This window comes from Rasamsonia byssochlamydoides, assembly GCF_041956645.1.
Source record: "Rasamsonia byssochlamydoides strain NRRL 3658 unplaced genomic scaffold VTN77scaffold_45, whole genome shotgun sequence".
In the NCBI taxonomy this organism is placed as follows: domain Eukaryota; kingdom Fungi; phylum Ascomycota; class Eurotiomycetes; order Eurotiales; family Trichocomaceae; genus Rasamsonia; species Rasamsonia byssochlamydoides.
Genome location: NW_027192428.1, coordinates 264 through 16637, shown reverse-complemented (window position 1 = coordinate 16637; position 16374 = coordinate 264). Strand labels below are relative to the sequence as shown.

At 49.6% G+C, this 16374-nt stretch overlaps 7 protein-coding genes across 7 annotated transcripts; 4 read left to right on the top strand and 3 right to left on the bottom strand.

Moving 5' to 3' along the window:
* Nucleotides 1-16: 16 nt before the first annotated feature.
* On the bottom strand, nucleotides 17-1269 carry VTN77DRAFT_6010 (uncharacterized protein; the record flags this gene model as incomplete). The annotated part of the gene is made up of 5 exons (XM_069422242.1): nucleotides 17-307; nucleotides 371-892; nucleotides 955-1078; nucleotides 1144-1150; nucleotides 1203-1269. 5 exons carry the CDS (start codon nucleotides 1267-1269, stop codon nucleotides 17-19), a joined length of 1011 nt encoding a protein of 336 aa, XP_069276412.1.
* Nucleotides 1270-1777: 508 nt separating this feature from the next.
* On the top strand, nucleotides 1778-3084 carry VTN77DRAFT_6009 (uncharacterized protein; the record flags this gene model as incomplete). The annotated part of the gene is made up of 6 exons (XM_069422240.1): nucleotides 1778-2127; nucleotides 2191-2356; nucleotides 2411-2473; nucleotides 2539-2777; nucleotides 2850-2971; nucleotides 3026-3084. 6 exons carry the CDS (start codon nucleotides 1778-1780, stop codon nucleotides 3082-3084), a joined length of 999 nt encoding a protein of 332 aa, XP_069276411.1.
* Nucleotides 3085-3611: 527 nt separating this feature from the next.
* On the bottom strand, nucleotides 3612-5090 carry VTN77DRAFT_6008 (uncharacterized protein; the record flags this gene model as incomplete). Its single annotated transcript, XM_069422239.1, has 1 exon — nucleotides 3612-5090. One exon carries the CDS (start codon nucleotides 5088-5090, stop codon nucleotides 3612-3614), a length of 1479 nt encoding a protein of 492 aa, XP_069276410.1.
* A 2065-nt stretch (nucleotides 5091-7155) lies between these two features.
* Nucleotides 7156-8740, top strand: VTN77DRAFT_6007 (uncharacterized protein; the record flags this gene model as incomplete). The annotated part of the gene is made up of 2 exons (XM_069422238.1): nucleotides 7156-7432; nucleotides 8139-8740. The coding sequence occupies 2 exons, from the start codon at nucleotides 7156-7158 to the stop codon at nucleotides 8738-8740; spliced, it is 879 nt and encodes a 292-aa protein (XP_069276409.1).
* A 392-nt stretch (nucleotides 8741-9132) lies between these two features.
* VTN77DRAFT_6006 (uncharacterized protein) lies at nucleotides 9133-9597 on the top strand (the record flags this gene model as incomplete). Its single annotated transcript, XM_069422237.1, has 1 exon — nucleotides 9133-9597. One exon carries the CDS (start codon nucleotides 9133-9135, stop codon nucleotides 9595-9597), a length of 465 nt encoding a protein of 154 aa, XP_069276408.1.
* Nucleotides 9598-9694: 97 nt separating this feature from the next.
* Nucleotides 9695-11072, bottom strand: VTN77DRAFT_6005 (uncharacterized protein; the record flags this gene model as incomplete). The annotated part of the gene is made up of 2 exons (XM_069422236.1): nucleotides 9695-10968; nucleotides 11039-11072. The coding sequence occupies 2 exons, from the start codon at nucleotides 11070-11072 to the stop codon at nucleotides 9695-9697; spliced, it is 1308 nt and encodes a 435-aa protein (XP_069276407.1).
* A 1345-nt stretch (nucleotides 11073-12417) lies between these two features.
* On the top strand, nucleotides 12418-15395 carry VTN77DRAFT_6004 (uncharacterized protein; the record flags this gene model as incomplete). Its single annotated transcript, XM_069422235.1, has 2 exons — nucleotides 12418-12664; nucleotides 12715-15395. The coding sequence occupies 2 exons, from the start codon at nucleotides 12418-12420 to the stop codon at nucleotides 15393-15395; spliced, it is 2928 nt and encodes a 975-aa protein (XP_069276406.1).
* Nucleotides 15396-16374: the final 979 nt, after the last annotated feature.

Sequence of the window (16374 nt, the reverse complement as noted above, 5' to 3'; positions counted from 1 at the left end):
ACGATTCAAAGGGCCGCTATCGTTTTCTGGTCAGCAAATTGCCCGTCGTGAGAAACCCTCTATCACCCATCGCACCACGCCATTCGATCGAGAGCTGCCCTAGCGTCGCTCGACCGTCGCGCTTCATGTCCTTTTGTAAAGCCTCGACACCGTCTTGCTGGCCAACCTCCTGTTCAACAAGAAACGCGACTTGGAGAACATCTCGCGGGTTCATGGTAGGTCGTTGCGGCTTTAGCGAGTCGGGTCTCTCAAAGTCCCAATTAAGGGATCGAGCTTTGAATGGGGGTTTTGGATTCAATATCGTCTTCTGAAAAGATATCAGCTAGGATGCTCGAAACGTAGTGTCAACAGGATGAAGAGCGAAGCTCACCTCGACCACAACGGGACCGTCTCCGACATTTTCCAGCTGTGCCTCCAGAGCAAAGCGGAGAAGCCGTGACTTTCCATATGGCCCTAGAGACTTGTTATCCACCTCCAGAGGGGGCAACTCTGAAGCCTTTGTCCTGACGCTCAGACACGGTTGTGCGATGAATTGGTAAAGCTTGCGAAAAGTCCTCACTCTTCCGCTCGCCGCGTGGATATTATTATCCGCCATCAAAGTTTCGGTATAGCTGACACTGACAGCTAGAATGTGATTACCCTCTTCTTTCAGGTCGAATTGGACGATCTTCTGGAAAGATTGGCCTTTTCCTAAGCCTTCTGTTTGTGCTTCATCTCCCGACCCCCTTAACTCCAAGGGCACGACTTGTGACGGAGTCTGCATTTCAGCAAGGATGCGGACTGATGTGACAACCCGCGTAGTGTCTTCGTCAGGGATCTCGTTATTTGCGCATAGTGAACAGGCAAACGTCTCGCCAACGTAAGCAGATCCAAAGGCAGGAGGAAGCGTGACCTTTCTCCATTGATGGTCAGAAATTGCAGCAGGCAAAAGTCGACTCAAAGAGAAGTACGCACATTAGGACTAAGGATATATTGACTATCGAAGTCATTCGAGGGGTAAGCTAATGATGCCTTGGGAGAGATCTTTGTGTTCTCCGTGGGTAGTGGGTATTGATATGATAACGAGGGCCGGGATAGTCTAGAGTAGTCAATATGCCACACTCGTCGAGCAATAGTCTTGGACAAGCCGTATCATCTGCTTACCGCAATACTGTATCTCAATCAGCGAGGTCGCCGGTCAACTGCCCATCATTCAAGCGTACCTTTGAGAGAGACGGCATGAGGCTCCTTGGGGCCCTCCGCACCGGAGTGGGCGCGTGGCCGTGCCATCAGTGTAGTGGGTGATCTAGGTCTGTCTCCCTCCTTCGAACGTGATATCACTGCTCAAAAAGCTCCAAGAAAATTGGGAAACTCTGACTGTTCGTTATCGGATGTTTCTATACTAATGTAAAGTGATGTTGACCTTACGAGGGGAAGCTGGCAGACGAATCGGAGCCGGGAAATGTTTCAAACAATGCAAACTCTCAGAGCTATCCCCAGAGGCGGAGACTGATACCTATGATAATCGATGCGCGTCATGGAACAAAAAGAAACACGTTCGGAACCCCTCTTAGGTGAATTCTTTCTTTATTTCTTTCTCGACTCAAGACATTTCCCCTTGTTCTTCCTAAGTTTGCTGCCTTCAAGTTCTTCGAGTAGTTGGCAAAGCCTTCGAGTCCTATTGGGTGTGGATATCACCAATCAACTTCGCGTCGCCACTCAAGAACATCTTAATCCAACCATCCTCCCCACACCCAGAACTTTCCTTTCTGGGTGAAGGAGCCTTCAATTTACAAGTATGGGTGCTACAAGAACGGCGACATCTTCAAACAGACAGTCTGCCATGACGAAATCATCGTCTGCGCCAACATCTTCCAATATTTTGGTTGAAAACGTGTCCGCGTCCCGAAAGCGATCTTCTAATGAACAATCGGGCTCATCGAAAAGAAGGCGAACCGACGCCGGTAACCCTTCTAAACCCATAGAAGTTATTGATCTTACAGATGACTCTGTGACTACTACGCCTACGAAGAACAAAGCGAAGAGAACTCCATCTTCAAAGGAAACACCAGAGCGCCGGGCGAGGATGTTTCGCCGCAAGCCGCCACAGTCATACCTGGAGAAATTAGCCCGTGCAACTACGCAGAGGTAGGCCTTGATTACATCGATGTATGGCTGCTCTCGTTTCTGATCTGACATGCATTTGTTCAGGATGTTTGTCATCGGTCGCACAAGGACGGGTACCGACGAAAACCCTGAGGAAATAGTTCACATGGTTGGGACAACGGGCAACGTGTATACTGTGACTATCTCGAAAGAGCCGACCTGCACCTGTCCTGATGCACTCAAAGGCAATCAATGCAAGCATGTCATTTACGTATGTGCTCTCGCCAGGATGTTTCACCGTTGTTCAAGTGCTCACGATCCACAGGTTCTCGTGAATGTTCTCAAAGCGTCACCCCATCTTCGATATCAATTGGCTTTTCTCACATCTGTGAGTAACAATGTCGAGAAATTTTTTATACCAGGAGAGTTCGGGAAAGCTCATATGGGTTACAGGAACTGCGGGAGATGTTCGAAAACGCTCCTATAAGCCCCCAGGGTACGGGATCCAACGATGATACTTCGGGCAAGCGCAAACCTGTCGAGGGTGATTGTCCAATCTGCTTCATGGAGTTCGATCCAGAAACCGAAGAGATTGTCTGGTGCAAGACGGCATGCGGAAACAATGTGCACAAGGCCTGCTTCGATCGGTGGGCGGCGAGCACCCGCGAGAACGGAGTGCGCTGTGTCTACTGGTGAGTTGCTCGTTTGACTAGTACCTGTCTATTATAGGTCTGGTTAACTAACTACATCCTCGTCTCGATTAGTCGATCCCCCTGGCCTTCCGACGGCGTCAGCCTCGACGTCGAATCGCTTGTGAAGAAAGGACATGTGAACCACGAAGGATACATCAATGTCGCGTCTAGCGTCGGCTTATCCGGCATACGTGGTACGGAAGAATTCCCTCATGACATTCTCTCTATCTGTTTACTAACGACCTTAGATTATTCGACTTATCATCAACCCTGGGTACGACGACGATATTACCGCTATTGGCATTAATCATTTCAACTTAATTTTTGATTTCGGTATCTCAGTCAGGCTGGATCCTGAAAGAGAAGAAGAAGCGTCCGTGGACGCACCTTTGCTAGCATGAACAGAACAGGAAAGAGATTGGCGTTGATGGCCTTCAACACAATATCAATAGATACCCGTTTCTGAAACCGACAGGATTATTTTGCTTTCACTTTTTTTTAATTAATTCTTATGCTTAACCTTCTTCTGTCTTCTTCACTTGGAATTATTTCTGTATTATTAGTCTACTGTACTCTAGGACTGGCCAAGTCTAAATCTAGACGATCTCATCTTCAAGACATTGGACGTACGTTATTATTATCCAGCGCAGTTCCAGTCAAAATGAGAAACTTAGTGAAAATAAAAAAATTATTAAAGTAAAAAAGACGCCAGGGTATCCCCACACCCATCCACCCCATTCAACATACCTTCTATCCGCGTACGCCTACGCCTATAAGAACCCAAACCAAAAAAAAAAAAAAAAAAAAAAAGAAAAGAGGGGAAAATTAGATGCATCATCGTATCGCTTTATCAACGCCAGAACTTTTTATATTTGTTATCCTTTTCCCTCGTCTGACCATGGCAGAGCTCACGCCTTCCTCGCCGGTCATCCACGAAGGCATCCGATCTGGATCAATGACGCCGAGTTCCGCGAGTTTTCGTATGCCTGCGATGACATCGGTTCCGGTGAAGGTGAGGGAGAGAGTCTGCTGGGTAGTTTCAATGCCCTCGTCTTTGTCTTCGTCTGTACTTTCACCGTTATCGTTGGTGATACTCGGCGGATCGAGGAGTCGAATGTCAAGGCGGTCGAGGATCGCCGATGAAGCTGAGGTTCCGGCTGTGCCAAAACGAGAGCAGACGGCGAGCTTGCGCCTCTTGGTTGCCTGCGGATCCGGATTGAGTTCCGATCTCTTCCCCAGTGCCCGCTGTTCACTGTCCGGAGTGTTTTCCTTTCCCTCAGCTTCATCGTTTGCAGGGTTCCCTCCCGTGCGATACTCTTCTGGCGATACTGTGCTTGATAATCGTGGATCCAGCGGAGTCCCTTCCACGACGGCGTCAGCAAAGATGCTGAAGGCGCCATTTGCCATATTTGTTCTGCCGGGTCCCCGGAGCGCGAGGAGTGCATGGAGGCTTTTGGCAGTCAGTGAAGTTGCCTGCAGATCGTAGCGCTCATGAGGCCGCGAGAGCGCCTTCGGGATACCATCGCGGACGATACGTTGCAGCGTTCGTGAGTCCGTCAGTAGAGGATTGGTCGTGGCGGCTTTCGTCCCAATTGACGGTGACATCGAAGTATAGATAAAGGGACTGCTATCTGGGAAAGCAACATAGATTATTCTCGAGGTATCTATGTAAGCTTCTGGAGAATGACGCGGATATTGGTATGGAGAGTCCGTGACGAAGATTCGCAGGAAGGTCAAGGGTAACGATTGCGAACGTGAGAGGTAGTAATGCGCTTTCACCAACGGTGTTATCTCGCGCTGGAGATTCGACAAGAAGGTCGCAGCATGGAGACGGGGAAGAGATGCAGACAGTTCTGTCGACCCGGGATCTTTCTTGTCGACGGGTACGAGCCGTAGAGCCGTCCACTTCTGGCTCGTTGGATGGTCTTCCAAGTAACGGAGATCGGCCATCGCCAGCTGACCCAGAGTGATTCCATGGCGCCAATCTCCCTCCAAGATACGGTCGACGACTTCACGCTTCCCTCCTTTCCTTCCCCGTAGCTCCTCGTACGCCTCGCGGACTTCGTCAATGGTTTGGGCCGCGGGGTAGGGGTTGGCGTCTTGGTCCTCCATGCCGTCGGCTTCATCCTGCTCCAGGAAAGGAGGAAATAACCGGACGTTCTTTTCCGAAAGCCATGACAGAGCAAGATCCAGCAACGACTGGCGAGATAGCTTCCCCAGTATTTTGGCAAGAGAAGGTGTGGTGCTGGGAATGCGGAGGTTGTTTGGTAAGCTTGCAGCGCTAGGCGCGCGAACGGATTTCGGTCGCGCCATTATTGCCGGGTATAAACGGTGCCTTAGTTGTCATATATGCATCTATCAAACAAGAAATCCATTATTTTCTCCCGGCGATCTGGTGTTGTTGTTGAGCAATTGTTCCTTCCCAGGCGGGAGCTTGTTGGTGACGCGCGATGGTCTTCTTTGAAAGGCGCGCCTTGATATGGATCACGTGAAGATAAGACAACCATCAGCGTACTCGAAAGAATGCAGTCAACATCAACTTCACTCAACATCTTTATTATTATTACATGAGTTGACAGTCAGTAGGAGTAAGCACTGACTTTATCCGACGCTAGTGAAGTGCGATGATATGTCAGCAAGACCCTTACTCTACCCCACGTCCTTATAGAGAACTGGCCCATGTGTCTTCCTATGGATATTTGCTGCTCTCTCCACTATGTAGATATGAATAATGCCCCGCATCGTCCTCTGGCAAACTAATGCTGAAAAAAGAGTCTGTCATGGCGCATATAGATCCACGTAAAGCACCCTTCAAAGGCTTGCTCCTGTCCGTCGTGTTCGCAGACGGATGCCCCCAAGCACGCCTAAAGAGAGGTTACCAAATCCAGACATATATTTGAATTGCATCATCCCAGCTTGTAGCGATGCATAATAAAATAATAGACCAGCTAGCTGGTCTTGAAGTCTTCATGCGCGAGAAGTTCGCATAAGGCGCTCGACGCGGAAGTGTAAAAACCCAACCTTACCATTATGCACATGACACCAGGAATTAATATTATTATTATTGAACCAGGTATTATTATTAACACACCACGATCACGACATTGATCTTATACGGTTATACCTAACTAGTCCAGTCTAGAAGTAACAACCGTCACACAAATTAATATTAAAAAGAGACCTGCGGAGTAGGTGCCTAATACTTAAGGCTTCCAAAATATTAATAATAATTCCCGCGTCTCTACTCCGTACGGAGTACTCTGTACGCTAGCGTACAATGCTTAGGAATCAGCCAGACATTAGCTAAGTAAGCACCAAGAAAGCCCGACACTGGACAGAGATCTTGGCTCGCAGTGTGAGAGGACTATTGGTCCAGGGAGATCTGAAGAAGAGCTGTTAGGTGGGATAGCTGCCTGTTCAGAAGCCGGGCAGACACAGGCGTCCAGTCCAGGATTGGTAGGTGGGAGCGACGCTAAAGACAGCAAAATCGAATTTAACGCGGAATGCGCGTGTCTGCGACTTTGCGTGGAGGGGAGGGAGGGGAAAGGCACCCACATACGGTATTCTTCCGAAAGGACGATTACTAATTCCCCTGCTCCCGCGCCACTCGCCGATGATCGGTGCCGAAGGCAGAGGAGCCATGAGCTAGACCCGATGTCATTTCCGATACAAGCAGCCATGGCAAGTGAAAGGAGCTCTGGATGAAGGCAAGCGAATCGTTTAAAAATATAAGCGAATAAATGAGAAATTGGTTCTGATCAACGGTTGTCAGGACCAGAGAGCAAGGAAAGATGCATTGGCAAGCCTGTCGACGCCGAGGGCCAAAGGAACAATTAGCCGCTGATTGCGATTAAGCGTTTTCGGCTCGGTGGCCGAGAGCAGTTCCGTCACCAAACACTTTTAGTCACACACGGCAGGAGCGCTCGCCTCCCACCAGCTCTGACCAGCCCAACGCTCGTGTTTCCCCACCACTCCCGGCGGACGAAAAATCCTAGACGCTGACCCGACCGCGAGCCCGCGGCACGGTGACCGCCGCAGGCCATTATTACTTCCTGCCCTTCATCACCATTGCATCTTTTCTCCGCCGTCACACACACTCTCTTCTGTCCTCCTCGTTGCGTCAGGACAGCCAACTTCCCGCGACTCCAGATCTATCTCGACTGATTCAGTTCAGATCGAGTTCCTGGTCGCTCTTCATCTGTCGCTGGCTGAGGGATTCCCTGATCTCACTCAGCAGACCGCGTGAAAACGTTGTCGGACGTGACCGCCGCTCTCACCCCCCACGGTCCTTTCCGTTTTACCACTGCGAAATCTCCCCTGCCGACTCAATTTTTCTCCGCGGATTCGAAAATAAACAATCGATCGATAGATCTTCGCCATGTCGAGTTACAATGGGCGCCGAGGGCCCAACTTCTCCCAGTACTTGGAGGATCTGAACACCATCCCTTCACCATACGACCAGGTCCAGCAGCAAGAGCCGTTCAATCTTGATGCAGAGCTGGCGCTCTTCACCAATGCCGAGTTCTTGGACTTTGGCCATTTCGGCGACTTGAGCATGCCCCTCACCTATGACCCCGCCGAGGACGAGAACTCTCGACATGAGAACGCAGGCTCGGACAAGAACCACAATGTGAACTACATGGATCTGCTGAATGGTGAGTATGCTAGCATTGGGTAGTGGTTGGTCGATTTAGTTTCACTGCACCTGAGAGATTGTGTCCTTTTGATGTACTTTTTTGATGTACCAGGAATAACCCTGTGTATTGATCCTTGAACATCTATTCTTCTTGCTCCGTCATTGGATCAGCAGACATCATATCCCATTGAGTTCTCCAGTCCTCTTTTATCTCGTGGTATTTCTATGGCATCCCATGATCTGTGTCTGTTTGATGATATCCTCGTTGGTGATGTTTCTTCAGCTTCTCCACCCCAACTGATCCTGCACGGACACTTTTGCATCCTCTTCCTGGCACCAAAACAGCTTTGGCCAATTGCCATTTGTTTTGCTGCACTTTAGTCAAGGAACGAACCCTACAATGCAGCGAGATTGGCAGTTGGCTGCACTCCTGATTGGTCCCCTAGCACGTGCCGATCCTGACATATCACGACATCCCACGTGATCTTCAACCCCCCTTGATCATCATTTCAGAGGCAGCGGGGGCCCTTTCGAGTCGGGCAGCTGTCGACACCGCCAGAGTTCTTTTCAATTCTTTCCAGATCTTCGCTCCTTGTTTCCTCCTCTTTTCCTGTTGTTCTTGTTTGCAACCGCGGTTTATGTGCTCTCACGTCTCCGGCTGGGGGCAGCTCCTCCTGTGGCCGTATTGTGTTTGAACGTTGCTCTGACAGTTCATTTTTAAACAGCAGATTTTCACGGTCTGCCCGACTGCTCCACGGATTTCAATTCCACCACGCAGATGACTTCCACGTTTCAACCCGCACCTCAGGTTCACAATGGTGGCTTCAACAACAGCCCCTCTCCACTAGACAAGGCCACTCCTATGGCCTCTCAGCTCCCGGCGAAATCGGCTGCAACTAGCACCACTCCTGCTGCTGGTCCCGCTCCAACTCAGACCGCTGGAACGAAACGCAAGTCACCCCATGACGCCAAGACCCTGGACGAGGCCGCTCGTCTGGCCGCAGAGGAAGACAAGCGCCGACGAAACACGGCTGCTAGTGCCCGTTTCCGCATCAAGAAGAAGCTGCGGGAGCAGGCACTCGAACGTACCGTCAAGGAGGCGACCGAGAAGAATGCTGCCCTGGAGGCACGGGTGTCTCAGCTTGAGCTAGAGAATCAATGGCTCAAGAATCTGATCACGGAGAAGAATGGTGGAGACCCTACGAGTGAAGGAAAGAACGAGGCCGACATCGCACAGATGTTCAAGAAGTTCTTGGCCAGCCAGAAGAAGTCCGAAGGCGAGCGGAACTCGACCGAGTCCAAGAGCGGTGTTGGTACAACTGCATGAAGTGAAAAGGGAAAAACCATAAAAAAAAATCAAAAATCAAATACAAGCGAAATGATGCCGATTTTTGCTTCTCACGCCTTCGATGAGTAGATGCGAGGTTTCATGTCTTATGATTTTCTTTTTTTTTTGTATTAATTTCCTAGTCCTATCTACGTGCTTTGACGCGTCCGGGGGTCTGGCTCGGGTTGGGCGGCGTTTTGTCATGTTTTTTTATTTTCTTCTCAGACGTGGGCAGCACAGAACCACCTCAGGCATGGTCAGTGATTTTCTGCCAGGATGATATCAGGCTGGGAGGTTTCAGTGATTATGTACATGGTGAGGCGCCTACGGAGCAGGAAACTCTCAATCCTGTGTGCTAGTACTAGTCATGATGCATACATGCATGCAGAGAAATGGATTATTTGTATGATTTTCATGCTATGTACAGAATCAGAATCGGAATCATTATTTTTTTCCCGTCTTCTGTCCTGTCCGCTGGTCTGGTTTACGAGTCAAAGACATACAAGAGTAGTGTAAAGCAATTCGGACATTCCCTAACTACGTTACTCCCTAACCTTGCCCCAAGTGCCCAAGTGTCCCCAGACAAGAAAAGAAAAGAAAAAAAAAGCAAGGAAATAAAAATTAATGAATCCAGTCCAGTCCAGTCCAGTCCATTTCCAAATCACTCCGATAGGTTCAATTCCTTCCTTCCCAGAGCGAGCCAGCTCATTAAACTCCCCAGTCCACTCATTCTCATCCATTCCCGTAAATATACAATAAGCAATAGTAATAGTAGTAATAGAAGTAGAAGTAAGGAGAGTTACTTTCTTTTTTTTCTCCATTGGTCAAAAAAAGAAAAGAAAGAAGTAACTAGGTAGGCGATTTAGCAGGTCATTGTCATTTCACACATAATCGGGTCAGTTTCCAGGTTAAGAGTTTCTTTTGAACCCCTTGTGCTTGCCCTTGTCCTTGTCATTATTTATTGTCATCAAGTGGAACTTCCTTGGCCTGGTCTGGCTCTTCGGTCCCCGGGTCCGTTCGCCCAGCCTCGTCGTCTTCACCGTCGCCATCACCGGTGAGCTCACCCCAGCCGGAACTCCTTCGACTGATACGGCCGGTCGTCGCGCTTGGGGGACCGACAGCTGGACTCGTCAATGCGCTCCCTACAGTACCGGCCGCACTATCGTTGCGAGTATGTGAGTGGATGTCGCTCCGAACGCTGCCCGTGTCACCGGTACCTGAGCCCTGCTTGCCCGCAATGTAACTACTTCTATCCCCTCCAGAAACGAACGGGCCAGCACCCGATGTAGAGTAGACGCTGGCACGTTCGGCACTTGCAAGCCCTCCGATACTGGGACGACTGTGAACACCAGAGGCATTCCCGGTCGAGACCTCCCCGACATTCGCACTAAGCACACTCAGCGGCAGGCTCTCGCGACTACCGCCAAATATCGATGACGGCGCCAACGCACGGATGGAGGCATTCGTGTCAAGAGAGTTCCTGCGACGACGCTTCGAGGACGAGGCCAGAGTGAGGATGGAAGCATTATCAGTCAACAAGCCGTTGGCCGTTGCTGAAGAGTAAGTCGTCGGGTGACTATTAAAAACATGAGGAGGAACGGCCGACAAGGATGACGGAGGGAATTGGTGAGAGAATTGGACTTGCTGGCCGCCGGAGCTCTGGGTGGAGCTGACGTGCGGTAAACCCACGCTATTGTGCCCATGGCCATTCTGGGCACCGTAAAGGTGAGTCGAAGGAGCCGTAGATTGCACCGTCGTCAATGTTGTGGTCAGGGAACGCACAGAGGGCGCAGGTGACGAGAACGTGCTTCCTTCCCCGCCCCCATTCACCCCGCGTCCTCCCGTCGCCATTGTTCCCGCTTTCGAGTAGGTGTCCCCGTTCGTCGAGATGGTAGGAGCTGTCGACTTGGCGCTGTTGAAGGGAATCTGATTGTCGGAAATTGAGGTGTGTAGGGAGGGTTCGCTGGACGATCGATGGACGTATTGTTGCTCGCTGGATCCTGAGGAGTAGACGTTTTCATTTCTGCGCGATGAGCCAGAAGCTCCGACAGTACCGGAAAGTGGATATGGGTTGTTCTTCAGAGCGGTATTCTTCTTATTCTTCAACATGATGGGTCCATGGCCGCGCTTGCTGAACGCCCCCGCAGAATTCGAATCGGACGACGAACCCTTCAAGTTCGTCAGGCGCTTCATCCAATTCGAGAAAGGACGCCGCCGTCCATGGCGATCTACTCAGGATCAGCTACCAGACACCACCAATGGTGCTGAACCAGAGTGTAACACGGGCGAGAGACGTACCATGCGGCCTTGCTGGAGCCTCCGCCATAGCCATCTTATGATTGGTATTGTTGAATGCCTTCCTGCACAAGGGACTGCGTATCTATCAAAGAGCACCCCTCCTCAAAAGAACAGGGCGAACCAAGCCACAGAGCGTGAGGGTATTTAGCAAGTTGGTTAGGTAGGCAGCAGGCGTTCTACCGTCGGGGGTATTGGGTAGCCGTGGGCGGCTAGCCGGCGTGGGCTGGGAGGTAACAAGCCCGCCTGAATTTGGATTCAAAGTAGAACAGTCATGAGAGGAAGGATGTGGCTAAGAATTCCCGACTCAAAACTTCTCACATCTGATGAGCAGAGTGTTTTGGTTAGAGGGGATGGTGATGCTGTGCTGTAGGCACCCTGAGCTAACTGACTAGCACATGCTGCGGCGATTGGCCGCCGCCAAGCCTTGCCCTTCACGCTGCCGAACCTCGTCACTCCATTGCAATGTCATGTGATTCGGTATCAAAGCCTTGGCCATCTCGACATCCAACCTCCCTCCACAAGGATCCACCATCAAACCCTTCCGATCTCCTGCGCTTACCACTCCGTCATCGACCCGCTGTTCGTTCCACTCAGCGTGGGAGCTGCTCCATCCATGACGGAATCCCTTTCCTTTAGGTTGATCATGATGTGTCCACAGCGGGGGCCGATAGAGATTATCCTCAGCCGTCCTCAACGGTCAACCCCTTCATGACGATGATGAGATTCTTTTGGCAGCAGATACGATTCTGGTCCTGCATATATGTCTGCATCTGTAGATATCAGGCTTCTTTCTAAATTGGTCGTCCCTTACTGGCGAGGCCGTGAAGGTATTTTTTGGCGGCTGTGGCGGAAGCTGAACCCGATGATATCAGATCGATTCTTACTTGCTACTGTTTAACAGCGAGAGTTTTGAAATTGGTTATATCTGATAGAAAAAGATGAGATAAAACTGCAATTGAGATTATTGCTTTATTTTTTATCAATCTTGTGTTCACAGACCATCTCTATTGCAAGATGGTCCTGAAAAATAATGTACTGCCCACAGACTGTACAGGTCACGTGACAAAGATTCATATCTCCAGTCCTGGTCTAACCTTCCTAGGAGATCATCATCTTCCAACTGGAGAGCACCTTCCACAGCTCTTAAATAAGAACTTATTCTGTACACATACGAATAAAATTGACAAGAAAAATTCTCTATTATATCCTCAAAGTTGTTTTGTTTTGAATTTTGTGCCTTTGGGTCCTATCTACTCGTGACACAGAAGACTTGGTTTGCCACAAGTGAAGTCACGCAACATGTCTTTGATCTCTGATTGAGGCCTTCTGCGACATGAGACAGTGCACTGTAGATTATGGTTTGATGAAGTTCTTGTATTATGCCTTACCATGATGCGCCCATTCGGCCCCTGCCAGCCGATGTGGCGGCAAAGATCAAATCCTCTATATCCATTACACATTTGAATGGAGTGGTTCTAGAACTGGTCAAGAATTCATTGGATGCCGATGCTGTCTCCATCAACATTACCCTGGACTATCGACGGGGTGGCTGTATTGTCGAGGACGATGGTCACGGTATTCCGCCAGCAGAGTTCAAGGACGATAGTAGGCTGGGTCAAGCACACTGTGAGTTCTGCAGTCCTTGATCAGAAGATTTTTGCTTACCAGAATCGCAGGCACCTCCAAATTTGGACTGGGAGAAGGAGTGTACGGCTACAAAGGGTTGTTCCTGGCGTCATTGGCAGCTATGTCTTTGTTGACCATCACTTCCCGCCATTCCCAGCAGGCCAATGCGAATACTGTCATTTTCCATCACGGAAAAACCATTTCTAGACTGATTCCCAGTCCTCCGCAGCAGTCACTCGATCATAACAGTCATGGCACAAAAGTTACTGTCAATGATCTTTTCGGAAACATGCCCGTCCGTGTCAAGAGCAGAGCCTTGGCTCTTCAGAGACCTGATGACATGGACAGAGAATGGGATGAGCTCAAAAGGATGTTAACAGCTCTTGTCTTGGCAAATGAACAGCCCCTGAAGCTGGTTCTGTCGGAGATTGATAAGAATCGAAAGGTCGTCATCCGAGCCAAGTCACCGTCAGTGGAAAGGTCAGAGTCGAGTCGGACTGGAGTCGATCTTACGCGAATAGGATCGATCCTTACACAAGCTGGCTTCATACCGCTGAAAAGCACTGAATCGTGGGTTACCGTGTCGGCGAGGACTCCGGATCTTTCCATTTACTCGTCTATTTCCCTTTTCCCCAGTCCCACAAAGCAGGTCCAGTTTATTTCAATGGGAATTAATCCGATTTTTGCGCACAACAGTGCAAATGTGCTTTATAATGAGGTCAACCGAATATTTGCTGCGTCGGACTTTGGTACGACCGGTTCCTACCAAGAAGCAGAAGAGCAGAGAAAGACTACGGTTCTGCAGACGGGAACGAATATAAAAGGCTCCAGCAAGGGAATAAACCGGTGGCCGATGTTTTACATACGGATTGAAATGGGCGAATCGTGGAGAGTGGTCAACGAGGAAGCGGACACGCTCGAATCTAATAGATCTTTTCAACGCATTCTGGACGTGCTTGGGGAAATGGTTTATCAATTCTTGGAGCAGCACCATTTTCGACCACGAGCTCGAAAGCGACTGAGACAGTCTCCCGGGTTGTCCTCGGAGCCGGATAGACGACATGGACAGACATCTAGGAAACAGGGTGACGTTGCAAGACGCATTTCTGCGTCTGCTCAACCGCAGAACCCCATGAACAGCACGGAGGAAACCCTTGACAATCGCATTGAGTTGCCTTCTTTTCAGAAGAGGCCGTCGGCGCTTCCGACTCAAGATTTTGGCAGCTGGTGGAGGATCAAAAGTGGAAATGGAAATATATTTGATGAAATCTGTTCCGGTATCAGGAGACCCGAACCTGCTCAAGGAACATCTCTTCCACCTCGCTCGTCGCAAAAATACCCTGGCGCCAACTCGCAGTGTCTTGTGCAACGGGATCTACGTGGACGAAGAGGAAAGGTTGATAACGGTGGGACCGTGGAAGGGATAACTACACAGAGCACCGGGTCGGATTCAGGGGACGGGATTATCTCTTGGATTGATCCTCTCACCAAAAGCACCGTCCTTATCAATTCTCGAACTGGTCAGTGTCTTCCTCAGAGGCCGTTGAGCTCTACAGTTACGAGTACGTCGCTATTAAGACCACGTTCCACAGGGTCTTTGGGAGATCGTAGGAATTTGGACGTCATCAAACGGCCACAATCAGCTCCATCAAGGAAAAATTCTCTCTGGTTAGAGGACATCATGGATCAATGGGACAATCCAGCTTTCCCTCGTTTGGAGAAGCCAATCTCGTCAATTCGTTCCGGCGTGAATGGTGAGGGATGCACCGAAGGAAAGCTCGGTTTCCGGATACGGCCTGATTCATCCAGCCTGTTGACTTGTGGAGACGCCAGCGTCGCAAAGTCCAGCGGGAAACTATGGAAACGCGGCCTTGCAGAAGCAGATGTCATTGCCCAAGTTGACCGAAAATTCATTCTTGTGAGAATGACTGCCGCCCCTCTGGGCAGTGGCAACCACAACTCGGGTAGCCTATTGGTTCTTGTGGATCAGCATGCAGCAGATGAGCGATGTCGCATTGAACAGCTCTTTGATGAAATGTTCACGAGTCAGGCCGTACATGACAGCTCTGGTGAAGTGATGAACGTACGCACATTGGAACTTTCAAGTCCTATCAGTTTTGAGATTGCAGCGCACGAGACTCGCCTCTTCAAGGTGTACTCTGAATTTTTCGCTTCTTGGGGTTGCCACTACGAGGTCTCTGATGTTCCTGAAGAAGGGCACGCGACCGTCTCTGTTAAGGCTCTTCCCACGCTCATCGCAGAACGGTGCAGAGCGGAGCCGAAACTGGTCGTGGATCTTCTGCGCGGTGAGATCTGGAAACGGGAGGAGAACAACAGAGACTTCTCAGTCCGGCCTGCGCTTGCGACTTCGAAGAAGCTGCCTGAAGACATATTGCCTTCCTGGGTTGAACAGATCGCCGATTGTCCAGAGGGCATCATTGATCTACTGAATTCGCGTGCCTGCAGGACCGCAGTCATGTTCAACGACGTCCTGTCGATTGAAGAATGCGAGAATCTCATTTCTCGTCTTTCACGTTGTGTATTCCCCTTTCAGTGCGCACACGGCCGACCCTCGATGATCCCGATGCTGGATTTGACATCGCAGATGCAAGAAGATGATCTTGGCATGCTCGACATTGGTTACGAGCGCACGAAAAATGACTTGGGAACGGAGTCGGAGTTAGGGTTTCCTGAAGCGTTTAGAGCTTGGAAGGATACTCAAGGGCTTTGATTAGTAATTTTGTCTTCTTGCATTAAGTTCTTGGGACGGATTTTCTGTCTTGTTGGTATGACTGTTGTATAGCATGGTGACAGTTATAGAGCCATTATTGGAGTTTACTCACATGGGTAGGGATCACATTAGCGCATATATGGCGCCACAACTAGTATATAGAACCTCAAACCAGGATATGAACTATTTACATTAATCAAAACCTGCAATAATGCCGTGGGCAGAAAAATGCAAAGCAGGCTGCGCGGGCGGCTTTCCAGCCCTTGTATGGTAGTGTACGTACCGTACTTGGTGTACTCAGCGACAAGTCTCGTCTAAATTTATACTTACTGATCCTGACCTTGAAGCCTCCTTCGGCCCTCAGCCCTCACTTACTAACTCATATCGGGCCATGTCCATGTCCATGCAAGTCCGAATAAACCCCTGCAGGGGACAGGTCACCACTGCTCTGGTCAGTCTATCTGCTCTGCTCTGGCATCTATCTACTGATCAATTACTCATTTATCGGGAATGGATGACTCAATCAAGGTCTGTTCATCAACTCTGTCTGTCTATATACCTACCTACCCACGCTGTCATTTTTTCCCCCTCTGCTATGGCAACCATACCTGGTATGTACAGAGTATAGTACCTAGCAACCGTGTGTGCAGGTAAGTTGGCAGGTAGGGCGTTAGCTATGTGGAATGGAATGAAAACAAAAATGGAATGTATGTAGGAAAGTAAGTAAACCAGGGAGGGTGTTGACTTACCTGTTTGTTTGTTAGTAGTAAGGTACTTACTGTGATGTCGGTAAGTACTATGAAACGAACAAAAAGACATGATACGATTTATCTCACATCAAGTGAATAGAGATACCTAGTAGATAGTGTTACATGTTGGGCTTCCTTCCCGTTCTGACGATCTGAGCGTCAGAGAGATGAAACGCGAATTGAGATCTACTAGCTAGGGCAGGGCAGGCAGGGACTTAGTCAATTTTCAG